This window comes from Cynocephalus volans, chromosome X (assembly GCF_027409185.1).
Source record: "Cynocephalus volans isolate mCynVol1 chromosome X, mCynVol1.pri, whole genome shotgun sequence".
NCBI classification, from domain to species: Eukaryota; Metazoa; Chordata; class Mammalia; order Dermoptera; family Cynocephalidae; genus Cynocephalus; species Cynocephalus volans.
This window is the reverse complement of record NC_084478.1, coordinates 11,860,789-11,880,778: the sequence shown is the minus strand read 5'-3', so window position 1 is coordinate 11,880,778 and position 19,990 is coordinate 11,860,789. Positions and strand designations below refer to the sequence as shown.

The window sequence follows — 19,990 nt, the reverse complement described above, 5'->3', positions numbered from 1 at the left end:
TTCAGAATAATCCTCTTTAAAATGTTCAGGAAGTCATAAGAAAATACAGATAGAAAATTAAATAATATTTAGAAAACAATCCAGGAGCAAAATGAGAAATGCGACAAAGAAATAGAATCGATTCTTAGGGCTGGCTGATCAGCCCAGTTGGTTACAGCACTGCCTTGTAACTCCAAGATAAAGGGTTCAGATCCCTACCAGCCAGCTGCCAATAATAATAATAATAATAATAATAATAAAGTAAATAAATAAATAGAATCAATTTTTAAAACCAAATAGAACTTCTAGAAATAAAGAATATGCTATCTGAATGGAAAAACTTGATAGAAAGCTCCGACAGCAGACTTGATCAAACACAGGAAAGAATCAGTGAGCTTGAAGACAGAATCTACACAATACCCAATCAGAGGAGTAAAAGGAAAAAAAGAATAAGAAAAAAGTGAAACAGAATTACAGTCACTACGGGACACCTTCAAGCAAAATAACTTCCATATGCTAGGTGTACCGAAAGGATAGGAAAAAGAAGGAGACTTAGAAAGCATATCTAAGGAAATAATGGCTGAAAACTTCTCAAGTATGGATAAAGATGACAGCATCCAGATGCAGGAAGCTCAGAGGTGACCAATCAAATTCAATCCAAAGAGGAGCAGCACCCCAAGGCACATCACGGTCAAATCCTCAAAAACCAAAGATCAAGAAAGAATACTGAAAGTAGCAAGAGAAAAGAAATCTATAACATTCAGTAGAGCCCCAATACAGCTCTCAGAAGATTTCTCAGTAGAAACCCTGCAGGCCAGGAGAGAGTGGAATGATATATTCAAGGTGATGAAGGAATAAAAGCTGTCAACCGAGAATTCTCTATCCAGCAAAACTAAACTTCAAATATGAAGGATTGAGAGGCGGGGCAAGATGGTGGAGCAGAGGTGCCCAGGGTGCATTCCCCCAACAGGAAAGGACCAGAATGACTAACAGCTAAACATTGATGGGCACATCTGTGGGAGAGTGCAGGAGTACAGCAGAGACTGGTGAGATCCACATTGAGCATGAATTCCCAGAATGGCAGCAGAGAGAGCAGAGAGAGGCACATGGCCGCAGCTGCCATGTCTGTGACACAGGACGAATTTTCCCTTGTGGGAAAATCATAGGCAGAGGACCCACACCAACCCCCACCCTTACAACAGAGGCCAGAAGATCCTTTGGCAGGAAAAGCCTGGAGCCAAATGTAGAGAGCTGCCTAGAATACACACACTGCATCACTGTAGAACACTAGCACAGACTGTGCTCTCCCACCCCATCCTCATGACCCAAGCCAATGCCAGACAGCAGCATCTTGAAACCAGAGCCCTAATGAGAGCATACCCTGTCCTGGGGCCAGTAGCCACAGAGCTTCCCCAGCCTTAAGGCTCTACCCTTGTCCCAGAGCACTCACAGGAGAGGCTACAATGCCCTGATCCTGGCTTGAAGCCTGGGCTCACAATGGCGGTGACTCTAGTTCTGCAGTCTGAGAAGACAGCCCAAAAACTGCTGAACGGATCCACCCCCACATCCCCAGCCAGAAATAAGATGGGTAGACCCTGCTCAGGTGTACCACCCCCTATTTCTCCCCCTCACCCCCAGCCCTGCCAGCTGATAGAGTTGTGTGCACGTGAGCCCCCAACCTGGAAAAACAGCTCATTGATCTCTACCCTAATGAATATGTCTCTGGGCTGGTGGAAGTAGAGTGCATCCATGCCCTCCCAGAAAATGTGGCCAGGCAGTTCTTTCCTGAATAGTCTGACCCAGCACACTTTCCAAAAGTTCCCAAAGCAGCTGGATGAGCCCCTTCACTGCAGGCCTTCCTAGTGGCCCCGCCAACCACCCAGAAAGAAACTGGGCAGGCCCCCTCTCTGCAGGCCTGCCTAGCAGTCCCACCCACCATTTGAGAAGCAGCTGGTTGGGTCCCCTCGTTGCAGGCCTGCCAAGAGGCCTTAGCAACTGTCTAAGAAGTAGCTGAATGGGCCCCCACAGCAGCCCCAGCTACTGGCCTCGCTCACTATCTGAAAAGCAGGTCAGCACCTCCACCCTTGGCAGACCAGCTCCTGAACGATGGAGCGAAGCATGACCTCACATCAGGCCCCAAGAAATGAAATGGCAGAAGAACCACCGGCAGACCGACATTCAGGTAGTTGAGGCAAAGCACATCCATGCCCCTGACTGAGAGAAACAGCTCAGCTGTCATTTCCCTGGAAGAACCACTCCTGAGTCTTAGAGCCATCACATGCACGTTCATCTGAGTGACAAACAGCTTGGCTGACATGCCCCTGGTGGGCCCACCCTGGGTCAGAGAAGCAGCACAGAGACCCTGCCACTGGCAAACCAGTGCCAGGGATCCTGACACACCATATGCCCACACCCCCATCCTGTGAATCAATGCAGCAACTACATCCCCAGTGAGCCAGCTCCTGAGACAACTGCCCCACAGAGTGCATGTGCACACCCCCAACCTGTGAACTAACACAGTGGTATCTCCCCAAATAGCCAAAGCAAACCCAAGCAAAAAGAACAATGTGGGAGGGATCGCACTCCCTGACTTCAATATATACTCCAAAGCTATAGTAATCCAAACAGCATGGTACTGGCACAAAAACAAACACACAGGCCAATGTAACAGAAAAGAGAATCAGAAATAAATCCATGTACCTACAGCCAACTGATGTTGACAAGGGAGCCAAGAACACACATTGGGGAAAGGACAGTTTCTTCAATAAACGGTGCTAGGAAAATTGGAAATCTATATGCAGAAGAATAAAAACTAGACACCTCCTTCTCACAATATACCAAAATCAACTCGAAACAGATTAAAGGCTTAAATGTAAGACCAGAATCAACAAAACTTCTAGAAGAAAACATAGGGGAAACACTTCAGGACACAGGTCTGGGTAAGATTTTATGAAAATACTTCAGAAGCACAGGGAACAAAAGCAAAAATTACCAAATGGGATTATATGAAACTAAAAGCTTCTGCACAACAAAGAAAAGAGTCAACAAAGTGAACTGAGAACCTGTAGAATGGGAGAAAATATGTACAAATTAGGCATCCAATAAAGGATTAATATCCAGAATATACAAAGAGCTCAAATGACTCAAAAGTAAAAAAATAAATCATCTGATTTAAAAATGGGCAAAGGAACTCAATAGACATTTTTTTGAAAGAAGATATACAAAAAATGCTCAACATCACTAATCATCAGCGAAATGCAAATCAAAACTATCATGAGATATCATCTCACCACAGTTAAAATGGCTATTATCAAAAAGACAGAAAATAAAATGTACTGACTAGGATGTGGAGAAAGGGGAACTCATTCACTGTTGGTGGGAATGTAAATTAATACAACCATTATAGAAAACAGTATGGAGATTTCTCAAACAACTACAGATAGCACTAGCACACAATCCAGCAATCCCACTGCTGGATATGTGCCCAAAGGAACGGAAATGAACATGTCGAATGGACACCTACACTCCCGTGTTTATCGTGGCTATATTCACAACAGCCAGGAGTTGGAAGCAACCTAGATGTCCTTCAAATGATGATTAGATAAAGAAAATGTGGAATATATACACAATGAAAATCTACTCAGCCATAAAAAAGAATGAAATTCTGCCATTTGCAGCAACAGGGATGAGCTTGGAGAAAATTATGTTAAGTGAAATAAGCCTGGCCCACAGAGAGAAAAAAATACCACATGTTCTCACTCATTTGTGGAAGCTAAACCAGTTGATCTCACAGAAGTAGACAGTACAACAGTGGTTACTAGAAATTGGTGGGGAAAGGGTCAGGGGGAAGGGGAGAGGGTGGTCAGTGGATACAAACTAGTATAGAGTTAGGAAGAATGGGATCTAGTGTTCAACGGTAATATAAGGAGACTACAGTTAACCACAAAGCAGTGTGCATCCTTGAATAGCTAGTCAAACTCATGCTGAATGTTCCTAACACAAAGGAGTGACAAATGTCTGAAATGATGGATATACTAAGATCCTGATATGATCATTGCCCACAGTATGAATGTACCCAAATATCATTTTGTACTCCAAAAATATATTCCATTCTCTTGGGTCAATTAAGAAAAATAAATTAAGGAGGCTGGCTGGTCTGCGCATTTGTTTAGAGCATGGTGCTGATAACACCAAGGTCCAGGGTTCAATCCCTGTACCAGCCAGCCACCAAAAAGAAAAAACAATTTTTTATTATAAATAATGAAATTAAAAAATTGAAATAATACCATTTATTTTGTGAAACCACAATGGAATAAGACAATAAATCAATAACAAAAGGTGCCCTGGAAACTGTAGAAATACATGGAACTTAAACAACTTGCTCTTAAACAACAAATGGGTCAAAGAAGAAATTAAAGAGGACATTTAAAAATTCCTGGAGACCAAGGAAAATGAAAACGCAACATACCAGAACCTATGGGATACAGCGAAAGCAGTTCTGAGAAGTTTCCAGCCAGCAGCCAACAAGACAAAACAAAAATGCTGACTTGATAGTGAAAGAACTACTGTACCCTGCCCAGGAGTTCAGAATCTTGAGTTAATGGTAAAGTGAAATTTGGGTGGTTCTGTTGTTTCTTTGTATTTTTATGTATTTTCTAATTTTTTTTAATGATGAGCATGTATTCATTTTTACAAATAATAGTTATAAATATCTTTAAAGAACACTGCTGAATTTTATAAATTACATTCATAAAGCATTCTTCCATTTCTCCACCAGGTGACAGCATAAGCACACCAAATAGTAGCAAAAATACTTTCCAAGTATTTGGTCTGGAATTGAATACTGCTGCTAATTGCTCACATGTTTATTTTGACATGTTACTGCACAAATGATTCACTGCATTGTTTATTTTTCTGGTAAAATGACTATATATTCATTGTAAACTTGGTATATGGGAGAAAAACACAAATCACCTATGGTGGCACTACTCAGGTATAGCCGAGGTTAACAATCTTACATTTATCGTCATGGTTATAGCTATGTGATGGAGAGCTGGCTGGCTAGCTGAGCTGCTTAGAGCACAGCCTTATAACACCAAGGTCAAGGGTTCAGACCCCATAGTGGCCAGCTGCGGGAAAAAAAAATTATATATATATATAAATCCTGCGGGGAAAAGCAAAATATACTGCGGGGGCAGTGGTGGGCGGTGGGAGATACCTGCAAAGGATGCACGGTGTTCCATCCTGTGGACACTCTGTAACTTGTTTAACTGATCTGAATAAGTACTTTCGGCTGTTTTAACTGTCTTTAAATTATAAAAGAATTCGCATATAGAAAATATACAGATAAGAATGTTATAGGCACTCAACTAATCACTACCCAAAATTGATACTTGTTAATTTTCTGCCATCTATGCCTCAGATATTCTAAAGAAATCATGGTTTACAGGCACAATTGAAGGGTCCCTCTATTCAACTAATTCCTATCCTTCCTTTCCAAAAGTAACCTCTAATATGAAGTTGGTATTTATCCTTCCTATATTTGATCTCAGACTTTAACTAAAAATATGTTCCATAAACAATAGAGTATTGTTTTGAGTTTTAAAATTCCACACGTAATCATAAGTGTATATCCTTTATTCACTTAACATTATGATTTCGAGATTTACCCATGATCATATAGATTTAGCTAATTTTACCTGCTCTAAGGTAAATTTATAAATATAATTTATTAACACATTCCCCAGTTGCTAAGCATTTAGGTCGTTTCCAGTAGTTGGAGATCAGTGCTCTTGTGATGGAGCAGTGCGGGCGCGTTCCTCTAGGGGGCGCGCCTAGAGAAGAACTGAATGTGAAGGCCTGAGGCGTTGGGATTCTCAGGAGTGGCTGATGGAAAAGGATGAGGCTCCTCGGTTCTACGAGATAAGGCCGAGTTGTCCTCCCACATCACTCCGCTTTCCAGTTCGGCCAGTAGTAAACGAGAGTCCCACTTCCTCACATCCTGGCCACCACTGTGTGGTAGGAGACGTGGCTTAAGCACCTTTGAGGTTGAGCATGTTTTCGTGCTCACTGGCCAGCAAGGTTTTGTCTTTTGTGAATTTCCTCTCCAAAGCCTTTGATTATCATCCCGTTGGGTTGTTTGTGTTTTTCTTATTGATCTGTACATTTTTTGTACATTTTGATTCAGATAGGGTTTCTACAGGAAGCACGTGGCATGCCCAAACCTGGTAATTTAAGGAGAGCTTAATAAAGGGACTGTTTCTAAAAGCATGGGCAGGTTCGGTACCTAAGGCTGGCAACAGTGGCAGTGCTCAACACCACAGGCCTGAAGTGGCAAGGAGTGTGTGGGGTGACAATTCTCCCTGGATTTCTCAGCATTCCTGCAGGGTATGGGTGTTTGGAGCAAAGGGCACACTAACGAGCTTTGCTCGAGGCACAACCAGCCTTGGGAGCTAGACATAGGGACCTAATAAAGATAGGGACAATCTCCTTCTTCAGAGGCATTCCAAGCCTCTAAAGCCTGCTCCTTCCCCTCCCGGGGAGACTTTGGCTTGCCTTCCAGTGTTGCAAACCTAGAGACCTTTCTCCTTAGCCCCTGAGGGGTTTAGTGGCATTCCAGGTAATGAGTCCTCTCTGGAGGGAAGGGCCTGCTGGCCATTAGTAGCCCTGACAAAAGCTCAGTTCGGGGTTCTTCTCCAGTGGGGCAACCCGTGCTCCTGCAGGTGAATGCCTTGCCCTCCCAGCATGGCCTGTGGGAACTGGGGTGTTGGGTACCAACCCAAGACGTTGCTTGGGCTGCTGCTTTTTGCTGTGAATAATAAACAGTCTGCGTCTCTGACCAGGGCTCCAGGGTCCTGACTCTGGATATGAACATGACACTGGGCCAGGCTACCTTGTTAGCTGGCAGGTGGTGAAAAGCCTCAGCCCCTTCACAATTTCTGACTTCACGGGACTGAGCAGAGCCCTGGAAGTGAACTGTACTAACAGGAGCTAAGCTTTGATGGGGGGACATAGCCAGAAACAAGCTCATTTTTATGAAGCCGGCAACACCCTGATACCAAAGAGAATAGAAGTTACCAGGGCTGGGAGGAGGGAGAAATAGAGAGATGTTGGTCAGGGGGTGCACAGTTCCAGTTATGCCAAATGAGTAAGTTCTGGAGATCTAATGTACAGCATGGTGACTATGGCAACAATACTGTACTGTACACTTGAAATTTGCTAAGAGGGTATATCCTGAGTGTTCTCACCACATAGAAAAAAAAGTATGTGAGGTGATGAATATTTAATTAGCTTGATTGTGATTATTTCACAGTATGAAATTTCAATCACCATGTGATTATTTCACAATTTATATCAAATCATCAAGTTGTATACCTTAAATATATACAATAATTTTTTAATACAAAAAAGCTTTTAAAAAATCTCCCGAAGAGCCGGCAGCACTTTTTCAAACAAGACTACAAAGGCACAGGCAACTAAAGAAAAAATACATAAATGGGACTAATCAAACTAAAAAGCGTCTGCACAGCAAGGGACACAATCAACAAAGTGAAAAGACAACCTAAAGAATGGGAGAAAGTGTTTGCAAATTGGAACATGTAAGGAACTAAAACAACTCAACAGCAAAAACCCCAGATAACCCAATTAAGAAATGGGTAAAGGACCTGGACAGACATTTTCCAAAAGAAGATATACAAATGGGCAACAAGCACATGAAAAAATGCCCCAATCACTAATCACCAGGGAAATGCAAATTAAAACCACAATGAGGTATCATCTCAAACCAGTTAGGAGGGCTATTATCAACAAGACAAAAAATAACAACTGCTGGCAACGATGCAGAGAAAAATAAAGGCTCCTACATTGTTGGTGTGAGTGTAAATTGGTACAGCCACTGTGGAAAGCAGTGTGGAGGTTCCTCAGAGAACTGAAAATAGATCTGCCTGAGCACCCAGCTACCCCACTACCGTGTATATACCCAAAGGGAATGAAATCAATACATCAAAAAGACACCTACACTCCCATGTTCATCACAGCACTATTCACAATGCTCAGAAATGGAATCAACCTGAATGTCCATCAGCGAAGGAATGCATAAAAAAACAAACAAAAAAACCCTGTGGTATACCCACAATGGATTACTACTCAGCTATTTCTTAAAAATGATATCCTATCATTTGCAGCAACATGGATGGAACTGGAAACCATCATGTTAAGTGAAGTCAGGCACAAAAAGATAAATACTGCTTGATCTCACTCATGTGGAGTTAAAAAAAAAAGTGGTTCTCATAGAAGTAGAGAGTAGAATAATGGGTACCACAGGCAGGGGGGTTGGTGGTGGAAGAAGAAGGGGAAAAAAGGGCGACTAATGGGTACAATACTATGCTGTTTACCGTAACTGAATCATTGCGCAGTATGTGCGTGTATTGAAACAGCACACTGTACCCCAGAAATATGTACAAATAAGTGTTAAAATTAACCAACCAACCAACAAACAAATAAATAAATAAATAAAATATGCAAAAAAAAAATCTCCCACAGGTCATTCTTTTGCATTTAAATGTTGATCAGCTTAGAGTTTACTTAGCTGAGAAGTGAGTTAGGAATCTCTGTGAGGTAGAGTGAAGGCTAGCCTGTTTTAGAAATGAGATTCCAAAAATTCAGTGACTTACAGTACAGATCTCACAAAGGGACTAAGAGGGACATTCCAGATTAATGGGTGCCATGGTTCCAGTCACTCAGGGATTTCCGGTCACCACAGGAAGTTCTGTCGGACCTCACTGCTCTGGAGTCTCGAGACTTTTTTTTTTTTTTTTTTTTTAGTTTCCAAAGAACTTAACAGTGAAAGGACATTATTGATACTGTCCTGTATCTCCAAGTGTGGCATCACAACTACAGCTTTATCTGTGGTCCTAAACTGTGCTTTATCACTTAAAATGTAGATATTACTTAAATATTTTTTCAATTGGTAACATCGTTAGTTCTGGAAGAAAGGTCTTAGTCCATTCAGCCTGTGATAATAAAATACCATAAACTGGGTGGCTTACAAACAGAAATGCATTTCTCATAGTTCTGGAGTCTGAAAGTTCAAGATCAAGGTGTGGCAAATTTGGTGTCTGGTGAGAGCCATTTTTTGGTTCATAGACGGTGCCTTCTCGCTGTGTCTCCCTCCACATGGTGGTAGGGGTGAGGGAGCTCTCTGGGGTCTCTTTTATAAGGGCACTAATCCCATTCATGGGGGCTCCACTCATGACCTCATCACCTCCTAAAGGCCCCTTGTCTTATTACCGTCCCATTGGGGTTGAGGATTTTAATATGAATTTTGAGAGACAAACATTCACACCATAGCAGAAGGAAAAGCAACAGAGAGGTCTGTGTAGTGGGTAAAAGGTGTGATATCTTTGCAGTCGAGTCGGCCTAGTTCCCCTCTGGGTGCCATCAGGGAACTAGTGTGACTGCAGTGCTCTCCGTTGAGGAACTTGCTTGGTGTGGGCTCCAGGAGGTGGGTGGTATTCTAGTGAGTGTGGGTTTTCTCACTCTATCTCCTCTATGGGTTGAGAGGGACTCTAACAAGCAGTGACAGCAGGAGGAAGGAATCTTTGGGCATTTGCATTATTAGTGTTCCCATCCGATGTCCTTAGGGTCCACAAAGGTGGTTTTACCCTACTTGTCAGGCTCTGATGCTGTCCTTGAACCTGCGTCCGCTGCCGTATAGGCACGCGCAGCGTTCCGGGTGGGCGCTTGGAGCAGTCCCTGTGTTCTCTCTATTCTTTTCCGGGAATGCAGTCAGTAGATGGCAGCAGTGCCACTCACGAAACTTGATGCCAGGGAACTCGCTCATAATGCACTGAGTTAAATGTCACCATCCCCAAGATGTGTGCTGTTGGTGAGTCCTGGTATGAAAACATGGAATCCCAATTACCAGTCACCAGGAGTCCTCCACTCTATCTGCAGGCAAGGGACTGGCTGTGGCGTGACCTCCTCAGCGGCCTCAGCTCAGAGGCACTCTCCTGGTCCTGACCTACAGTGACTGCCTTGATTTCCTGGGCACTAGCCACCAGCCTGTCTCTGTGTCCCTCCTTTCTGTTTCTCTCCATCTGTTGCATGTACGGCACGTGCCAGGCACCACAGATCCCACAGATATTTCTCGAGCAGCTCAGCAGTAAGAATGCAGAGAAGGAGAGAACAAAACGTCCCTGCCCTCTGAGTAGTCAGTCATTCCAGATAAAAATGTATCCGTGCCTGTCCTAAAACGAGCAAGCTTACTTTTAAACCTTTTAAAATTCTCTGAGGTTTTTGATTGTGTTTAGTTTGGACTTTTAAACAACAGAATGGCGATGGGGCCAGCAGCATCTTCCGTCCCGGCAGTGAAGGTAGAGATTTGATTGCTCGCAGAAGTGGGCTTGGGAGAGTCTTCACGAAAGCCTGCACCTGCGAGCAGCAGCACGTGTGGCCGAGCTCGCAGGCTACTTCCGTTCCCTTGGCGGCGTTCTTGCCCTCCACTCAGCCTCCTCAGTGTTAGTGGGGCTGTGGGACAGGTTGAGGTGGGGGCTAGCCCGTAGGGAGGGGCCGGATCTTGGCCTCCCCTCTCTCCCCCCTCCTCCCAGTGCCACCTTTCCATTAGGAATTGATGGGGCCTGGTTGCGGTAAGGCCGAATCCACTGCATCTTGTCCTTGTTTTGAAGTAAACGTTCATCAGACTTCTATAATGTGGAAATCTTGACCATTCTCAAGAAGGAGAGAGTGACCAGGAATAGATGCTTTGTTGGAAAGTCTATGTTAACCTGTGGAAGATTTGATTTTGTTGTTTAATTTTTTCTATCATGCTTTCCTTCACTGGGAAACAAATTTCTGCACAAAGAGGGGAAGATGGAAATACCATCCGGCTTAACGTCAGTAACAAGTGGCCAGAGTTTCTGAGTCTGGAGTGACACGGGTGCGAAGGGTTTTTGTCCGTCCTAGCTTGGATACGACGGCAGGATTTCCCTTCTTAAGTTTGATGTATCTAAACGGTGTTTTCCACAGGGTTAGACTTTTTAAAATTTACTCACAAGGAGGGAGTTACGGGGACTGTGTAGGAGTACCTAGATAGAAAACATCAGCTCTTCAGAGGTTTCTACTGGAGAGAGGGAAGAAAATACAAAATTATTTTATTTTAACCTGCACAGCACACCCTTATGTGTAGAGAAAGAACCGTGCTGTGTTCCTAATCGGCGGTGAAAGGCTGAAAAACAGCACTTAATTCAGAGCACCACCACTTCCCTCATGCTGCTGAAAATTGGGTCCATTAGCTCACATTGTAGAAGTGATTTGCAAGTCAGAGTCAGAAACACGTCCTGAGTTTGCGTTGCTTGTTTGACTTGTTTTTTCTTTCCCTCCTGGACACCAGCAGATGGCTCTTTTTTCTCCAATATGTCCTTTCAAAATACCTTGAAAAGATCTTGGTCCTGGCAGCCTATGTCACAGTCCCCTATGTGTGGTCCAGCATGGTGCAGCTGAGAGCAGCCGGCATTGGGGTTGTCGCAGATGAGGCACAGCAGCATGGGCCGGGAGGGTTCTTCCTGCCCTCTCCCTGCCCCAGGTGCTTTAGGTACCTCCCCATGTCCTTTCACTGAGAAACTCTTTTTAAAGCAGGAATGTGTGCCTTTTGTGAGCCACTGAGAATGACACGGCACCGGGAGCTCCCTATTGGCTGTGGGATCCTTGTCGTCTGCTGTGTGAACCGCGCACAGGGAGGGGGCCAGGAGTGTGGGAGGTGGAAGGCAGGTGCAGTGGGATGCAGCACCCGCCAGCACAGGAGGAAGCTTCCGAGGGGGCCTCCAGACACAGCCCCTCCTGACAGGCATTCTCGCGGCCCCGGACACCACGCTGCAGCCCGCAGGTGTGTGCCAACCTGCTTTGAGGAACACTGACTAAAGGCACTAACAATAATTCTGCAAAAACGTCTATCCACTATGTATTTCCCTACAAGAGAAAATGTAACTGAGTGGGACTTCAAGTTTGCATTCTCACTGAAATAAAAACAAATGGAAATTAAACCACCCTCCTATCACCAGTAAACCGCAGGAAGATGCCCTCAGACGCCTGTAGGTGTGAGGTGGACAGTTTGAGAATGGAAAGGAGTCAGACTGCTGAGAGTGGGGAGACCAAGGTAGGGGAGGGAGGGAGCTTGACCTCCTCTGCCTCCCTGGGACATGTTGGGTCTTGGAGTAAGGTGCACCATCTGTAAGGGGGGGACCCACCAGTCAGAGTCCTGGATTGGAGTCGGTGCCCAGAGCATGCTTTGCGATGTCAGCAGAGGCTCTTCTGTTTCAGAATCGAGCGGGTGATGGGCAACAACACCACGGTGAAGATGGTGCCCATCAAGATCGTGCACTCGGAGAGCCGGCCCGAGGAGAGCCGCCAGAGTCTGGCGTGCCCAGCCGAGCCGCCCGCCCTGCCCACCGGCCTGGAGAGACACCAGATCAAGACGCTGAGCACGCCGGAGCAGTCCTACTCCCGCTTCTGCGTGTACACGCGGCAGGGCCCTGAGCCCAAGCCCCCCAGCACCCCTGCGCCCCTTCCCGGTCTAGGCTACGTGAGGACCAAAGAGAAGACCGTGGAAGAGCTGAAGTCAGAGGCACTGGCCAGGGAGATCGTGGGGAAGGATAAGTCCTTGGCCGATATCCTGGATCCCAGTGCAAAGATTAAAACCACCATGGACTTGATGGAAGGGATCTTCCCCAAGGACGAGCACCTCCTGGAAGAAGCCCAGCAGCGGAGGAAGCTGCTCCCCAAGGTCCCCTCCCCGAGGACCGCAGAGGAGAAGTAAGTAGATGCTCCTTTCCAGTTTGTGCATGATTCTGCCGGCATCTTAAGGATTAAAAGGGAGAGGGGTGCGTGTCTGTTTCTCTGTTCTCCTGACTGCTCTTTGGGGGGGGCAGGTTTTTATGAGTGTTCCCCAATGCTGAGAACTTTTTAGCTTTTTTTGTGAGCCTACTGAAAGTAAAGCTAAGGGTCAGAGACCTTGTCCCTGGGGATGAAGACTTCGGTGGGTGGCAAAGGCGTGGAAACACACGTGCTTTGCAGCCCGCTGAGCTTTGCTGGCTGGAGGCCCGTGTGATTTATCATGATGCCCACAGCTCTCCTTTCTCGTAAGGCAACAGTTCTCAGCGGGGGCCATTGTCTGCCCCAGGGGACAGTTGACAATGTCATACTCTGTGTGTGGAGGGGAGCTTCTGACATCCGGTGGGTGGAGCCCAGGAATGCTGCTCAGCATCCTACAGTGCACAGGACGGTCCCCACCACAGACAACTGTGGGGGGAGTTCTGACGTGAGAAACCCCAGCATAAGAGGACAGAAGGCTTAGACTGAGTATCTGTGTTTCTTAACAAGTTGGGCTTATAAAATTTATTTGCACCTGCTTGAACAAATTCGTCTTGTTAGTTTTGTAAGTACCACTGTCAGGTCTCTCTCCTTCACTCATTTGACGCAAAGGCATGTGTGGTGGCATCTTCCCTGCTGTTTCTGCCCGCTCCGTCACCACAAGCATCAGTCATGTGCTGTAGGGTGCAGTGCCCATGAAATGCGGCAGAGAAGGAGAAAGAGGACACACTAGAACCAGCAAGAAGGAGCGACTGTGGCTGCTGGTAGGAGGGTGCTTGGGAGTGGCTTTTGCAGATTGTGCCATGCATGGCCTCAGCCACAGAGACCCCAGACTCCAGGAGGGGACAGTCTGTGCTTTCATCTCCCCAGCAGAGATTTTTGGATGTTCCTGCTCATCCAAGTTTTTTGGCCTTTTAAAAAACTACATCTCAGGGCCGGCCCGTGGCTCACTCAGGAGAGTGTGGTGCTGATAACACCAAGGCCATGGGTCGGATCCCTATATAGGGATGGCCGGTTCGCTCACTGGCTGAGCGTGGTCTTGATGACACCAAGCCAAGGGTTAAGGTCCCCTTACCGGTTGTCTTTAAAAAAAAAAAAAAAACAAAAAAACAAAAAAAACTACATTTCACAGACTTTATGACTATCCATTTGGCAAAGTTTTATTTTTTAGTTTTAACTTCGCCACCTGTTTTGTTTGTTTTTGGCTGTCTTATTTCCCTTGCAGGTGTCCTAATGTTAGTGCCAGCATTTATTTGTCACAACCCAGGAAGCAGGGCTGAGGGGGCATCTGTGTGCATGGTTGCAGCTAATTGAAATTCTGACATCTTTACCCAGGAAAGAGGAGCCGAGTGTGCCGGCAGCCATGTCCCTGGCCACCAACTCCACTTATTACAGCACATCAGCCCCTAAAGCTGAGCTGCTGATCAAGATGAAGGGCCTACAAGAGCAGCAGGAGCCCGAAGACTACTCAGGGAGCGACTTGGACCATGACCTGTCAGTGAAGAAGGTAGGAAAGCCAACCAAAAACCATCACATGTTTAACTCCCGAGAACTTGCCCAGGCACTTGAGAATCTAGTGGTAGACAAAACAGAATAGAGCCCTTCTCTGAGGGAGCTTATGTTCACACAGGAGAGAGAGACAGACAACACAAAAACAAATATATCCAATACAGGATCAGCAAATCTGGCCCACTGCTTGCTTTTGTAAATAAAGTTTCATTGAAACACAGCCACATTGTTCATTTACATACGGTTTGTGGTGGCTTTCACACTACAGCGGCAGAGTTGGATAGTTGCAACAGTGCCCATATAGCCTGCAAAGTCTAAAATATGTACTATCTGGCTCTTGACAGAAAAACTTTGCCCAACTCTTAATGTAATATGTTGAGTGGTAAGAAAATTAAAACAAGGCGAAGGCATAGAGAGGTTAAAACAAAGGCATGTGATTATTGAGAGGGCTCTGATGAGGTGATAATTGAGCAGAGACCCAGAGTGACATGAGGAGCAAGCGCTGTTTTTGTCTGGCATGCTGGGAAGGGGGCTAGCCAGTGCACAGGTCCTGGGTGGGAGCCTGGTGGCATGTTGGAAAAGTAGCAGAGGCCAGTAGCTGGAGCTGTGTGGATAGGGAGAGAGGGTTGCAGATGAGGTTGGAACAGGATTCAGGGACTGGCTGTTTAGCTCACTTGGGTGAGTATGGCACTGATAATACCAAGGTCAAGGGTTTGGCTCTCCATACTGGCCTGCCACCGAAAGAAAAAAAAACAGGATTCACGGACAAATAGCCAGGTGGCCATGGCAGTCACAGTAGGGACAGAGTTGTTCTTATCAGTGCCAAAATCATTACTACTATATTAGTTTTAACTGTCCATGGCACGTCAGCAGGCCAGACCCATCACATGTTGTTACTACCTGTTTTATACAGGCAGGACTTAATATAAAGGGACAAAGGTATTGCCAGCGAAAGTCAGGCTCAGAGGATAGCATGTACTGTTTTTTCCAGGGGACCTGAGTTTGCATAAATCATCACTACTAGGAAAAGAAAAGGAGTGAGCCAGCATTTTGTGCGTGTTTGCTGTTGGCCTAGCACTATGGAAAGAGCTTTCATAAAAAGTACTGGGGTTTTGTTGTTGTTGTTTTTTGGGGACAAAGACCTTTGAAAACAATTATGTTGAAAGTCTACTAGTGTCATTAGTGATTTTAAAAAAATACCACTGGTTGATTTCAATTATAATAAACGTGTTCTGGAGGAAATATTGAGCCTCATAACATATGTAAAGGAAAATTATTTCAATTTAAGAAATAAGTTTTTGGCTCAAGGGATTAAAAACAAGTGAAAAGTAAGGGTTTTGTTCTAGGGACTTTTAGAGGCCCTCTCTCTGGCTCAGGATACTGTTTTATTCTGGTTGTATTTTCATCTAAAAAAATATCAAAAGTATTTCCAGTTTATCCTAATAAAGCCAGAAGAACTGTACCATCTGAACCATTTTAATTTAGGCACACCCCAGCTGTAGAGAACTACATTCCTTACATGCATGTCTTGTTTTCTGTGATGGGATGAACTCGGGAGCAGCGTGCCCCGACGCTGCTCACCTTCACCCATGTGGCTCTGTGCACCTGCTTCAGGATCTCACCAGAAATGACTGCTTCGGGACTGAATGGTTGCTGTGAGCTTGCAGCAGGCTTACATTTCTAGTTCAATAAGCAAATGCCACATATCACAGTTCTCTGTGGTGTTGGTGGGTCCTATTTTTTTGCTTGATTTGACAAAGAGGCCAGTGCTGTGTTATCTTTTCCACCTTCTTTCCAGCATCCCCGAGTTTCTGATATCACACGTTTTTGCAAAGTGTGCTCAGGTGGAGTCATGCTGGAGAAGGTGGCCTCAGTGCAGATGGGGACTTGATTGGTCACCTGCTTTGCAGCTGCTGTTGGGGAAGCAGCCAGATGTGTATCCAGCATTCCCAGAGGGACTGCAACTTGTGATCACAGTGCCATTGGGAGGTCATAGAGCCCAGGACCAAATCAGGTGACCCCCTGCTTTAGGAGAAGACTAAAGACAGAGGCAAGAGCATGGAGGCCCCATGCCATGAGGTGGTGGGGGCTCCGGTGACCAGTGGGAAGTGCTATGCTAGGACAGTTAACGTGTTCTTTCACCTGGGCAGCTCAGGTGGACTGTGCCCAGAAAAGACACCACCCAGGTCAAGTTATGAGGGTTCTTCAGGAGAACCGAAGATAGCAGATTGGTTTGAGTTTAGGACCTCTGAAGATTATGGTTTTTACTTGGAACCAAGAGGCAGGCGCAGGGCCCAGAGAGAAAAGACCTGGTTTCCCCGTGGGATGGAACAGAAGGTGGGTGGCTGGGGTGGACCTGGGTGGAGGAAGGGAATGGCCCAGGTCTCAATCCTGCAGCCTTGGCCCATGCAAATGGAGAGGTGAGAGTCTGACCTCTGCCACAACCAGATCTTATCCAAGCATCTGGAATGCCATGTGCTGCAAGGAATAAATGGACAGGCTCCGGGGGTGGGGCTGGATGGGCAAGTACGGTCTACAGTGGCGAAACCACGGGCACCCCGGGTGTGCTGATAGCCCTTGATGTGTGTGCCTCCCTGGGCTGGGCGGGTCTCAAAATCTTTGAAAGTCTGTACTTCTTACAGTGGCCCTTTAACAAAGAGGGGAAAGATGTTTTTAATAAAAATTTGCATATGATGTATAAAGGGATCTGGACTCCTCCTAGAGTGCCCGATTTCAAGTTAGCTCAGCTGAAGTAGGTTTTAAAGGCACATTTTCCTGCACTGGTGTGAAATCTTCATTACCGTAATTGCTGAAGAATAACGACACTGAAAAATTGCTGAGCGTGCTGGCTTGATTCCTCCTATAGCCACCGTTATCTGCATTGCTTAACGTATTCACGCAGGTTAGGACTGGCGTCAGGTGAGAATTTCAGAAGTTCTCCACCCTTGTTTTCTATTTTCTGTTGTTTTCATCAAGTAATGAGTATCTAAAATACAGCCATGTTCACAGCTGTGGGATTCAAAGCTGCTTTAAACAATCTTGGATCCCTGTACTGGCCAACCACCAAAAAAAACCAAAAACAAAAACAAAAAAACCTGTCCAGATAAGTAGGTAAACACACACACGCTCTGAGAGAAAACAAAGGAAATCTAGATGCATAAAATTTTTCAAATCATGAGGGAAGAAAATGTCTGGACATTCTGAGCAACTACAACCTGGCCTGGAAAAGCCAAAATAGTTTATAAATTCCGTGTACTCTTTCTTAGGAGAAAAACCATGCAGATTAATCAGCAGTGGGGATCATAAAACTGCTTACCATTTTAATCTGCTGGAGAGCTAGAGGATGCAGGACCCTGAGTAGAGCTCATATCTTCACATTTTTTTGGATACATAAACGCTAGGTGGAGATTCTCTTTACAAGTATTGGTGTGAGACAAAGACCTTGTGCAATCAGGTAATATGAAAGATCTTTTCTGGCTGTCGATTGACTCTTCCTGCTGAAATAGTCCTCGGGATAGTCGTTCGTACTGGATTGTAGCTCATGAGATCGGGGCAGCTGCTCCTCTTCCCACACTCCCACTGTTGATAACTGATACTTACCAGGCACTTACTAGATGCAGGCACTGGGCTAACCCTAGCATGCTGTCTTCTCATTCGCCGTCATGCCAGTCCTCAAGGTAGTGGCTGCTGTTACCTCTGTTTTGCTATGGGACAGTGTGGCCTAGAGAGCTTAAAGGAGACTTTGACCTTGTGTCTGTCGAGTCCCACACATGTGCCTCCTCTCTGCTGAGCCCTGCGGACTCCCTGTGGGAGCAGAGTTTGTAAATTGCCCCAGGGAGGGGTGATGGCATGGACCATTTCCGAGGATCTGCTTGACATAAACAATGTCACTTGTGATAACATTGTTTAAAATGTCCTAACCTTAAAAATCCTAACTGGAATTTCATATTCACATGAGATGTTTACTGCTTACTCGGGTTTGTGCACCCAAGCACTGTTCAGTTTTCAGTCCTTTTGCCACATGCTACCCAGGTCATGTGTTGGCATCACAGATCTGGGGGCACCGTGCGGGTGGTAGATGGAAGACTAAAGACTGGTGTGGCCGAGGGCATCTCCAGCAGGCCTGGCAGCAGCGAGAGTTCTCTCGAGGCTGTGGGGGACTTCTCTTGAAACTGGGTTTTTTCTAGTTCACCCTGTCCAGGCAAACACCCAGTGACACGTGCTGAGAGTAGATTCAATGGCAGAAGCATAGCCGTCATCAGAAGAACGTGGTTTTCACAGGGCAAGTCCTCCTCCTCGCACTCCTTTTGAGGTATCCCCGTAATTTCTCTCCAATATAATGACCAAGAAGGAGAATCTATATATTTTACCACAACAGACTAAGTCATTTATTTGCATTTTGGTCAAGTTGAAATCAGTAGGTTATATTAAAAGACTGTCTTTTAGCTTCATTGGCACCCCTTTATTTATCTTGATTTTTAATTGCTGGTTATATGTAGAGGACACTTTCTAATCATGAAATTCCGTACTGGAAGTAAGACTCAATCATTCTCTAGGTGTAAGTTTTTAAATTGGAGACTTCCAAAGGATGAAGCGGGAGGCATCGCAAAGGTGCCAGGACTCGTTGCAGAGACAGAGGTGGGAGCGTCGTCTACTGCTGAGTAGCACCAGCAGCCACACTCTAGCGTCGTCTAATAAGACATTAACAGAACGAAATAGGTTCATCGTGTTTTATTTTTAGATGCCAGTAATTTAACCAGGCATCACTCTCTTTCCCCTAGTTTCATAAATCCTGTTATTTGATCATGCTAAAGTGACCTTTCCCCCAGTCAGGCCACGTCCAGCCAGATGGCATGTGCAGAGATGGAGGTAGCTCTGGCACAGGGTGGGGCAGACCTAATGCATGTTTCTGTGCTGCCCTGTCCCCAACAGCAGGAGCTCATCGAGAGCATTGGTCGCAAGCTGCAGGTGCTCCGGGAAGCCCGGGAGAGCCTGCTGGAGGACATCCAGGCCAACAATGCGCTGGGGGATGAGGTGGAGGCCATCGCCAAAGACGTCTGCAAGCCCGACGAGTTTGACAAGTTCCGCATGTTCATCGGGGACCTGGACAAAGTGGTGAACCTTCTGCTGTCACTGTCAGGCCGCCTGGCCTGGGTGGAAAATGCCCTGAACAATCTGGATGACAGCCCTTCTCCTGGAGATCAGGTATATGCAGACTGACCTGGAAATCAGGGGTCCCCTGGGAAGGCTGTTCACGGGGTGTTGTGAAAGGTGGCTTCTTGAAGCCTGGCTCAGTTTCTGCATGGCCTGCCCAACTCCTAGTGTGAGATGCTATGGAAATGTACAGTGCACACTCCCATTCTTTCCTTTTAATTGAGGGAGAAACATGCTAGGAAGACGCAGTGAGGTGTTGCTGAGATCTTCCCACTGATAATTCCACTGATCATCACTAGTAGTGGTCTCTTTCTGGAAAACGGGGTCTAACTTTTCTTTAACCACGTGTAAGTCCGTAAATGGAGCTTCCTACCCCCTGACAGATAGTAAGTGCTCAGTAATAGATGATGTTGTATTGCTATTGATGCTCTGATTTAAGAAGAGTGAGTGAGTGAGTGTGTGTGTGTGTGTGTGTGTGTGTGTG

The 19,990-nt window shown here is 45.7% G+C and overlaps 2 protein-coding genes across 2 annotated transcripts in view; both read left to right on the top strand.

Moving 5' to 3' along the window:
• LOC134367168 (G-protein coupled receptor 143-like) overlaps positions 1-19,990 on the top strand; it is a 363,716-nt gene that overhangs the window by 116,500 nt on the left and 227,226 nt on the right. The window lies entirely within an intron of this gene.
• The window catches only part of LOC134367020 (protein Shroom2-like), a 75,454-nt gene that overhangs the window by 52,600 nt on the left and 2,864 nt on the right, over positions 1-19,990 (top strand). The window contains exons 2-5 of the mRNA XM_063083667.1: positions 10,604-10,625; positions 12,295-12,786; positions 14,179-14,350; positions 19,285-19,557. Coding sequence (XP_062939737.1) covers positions 10,604-10,625; positions 12,295-12,786; positions 14,179-14,350; positions 19,285-19,557 — 959 coding nt within the window. The remainder of the gene's footprint in view (positions 1-10,603; positions 10,626-12,294; positions 12,787-14,178; positions 14,351-19,284; positions 19,558-19,990) is intronic.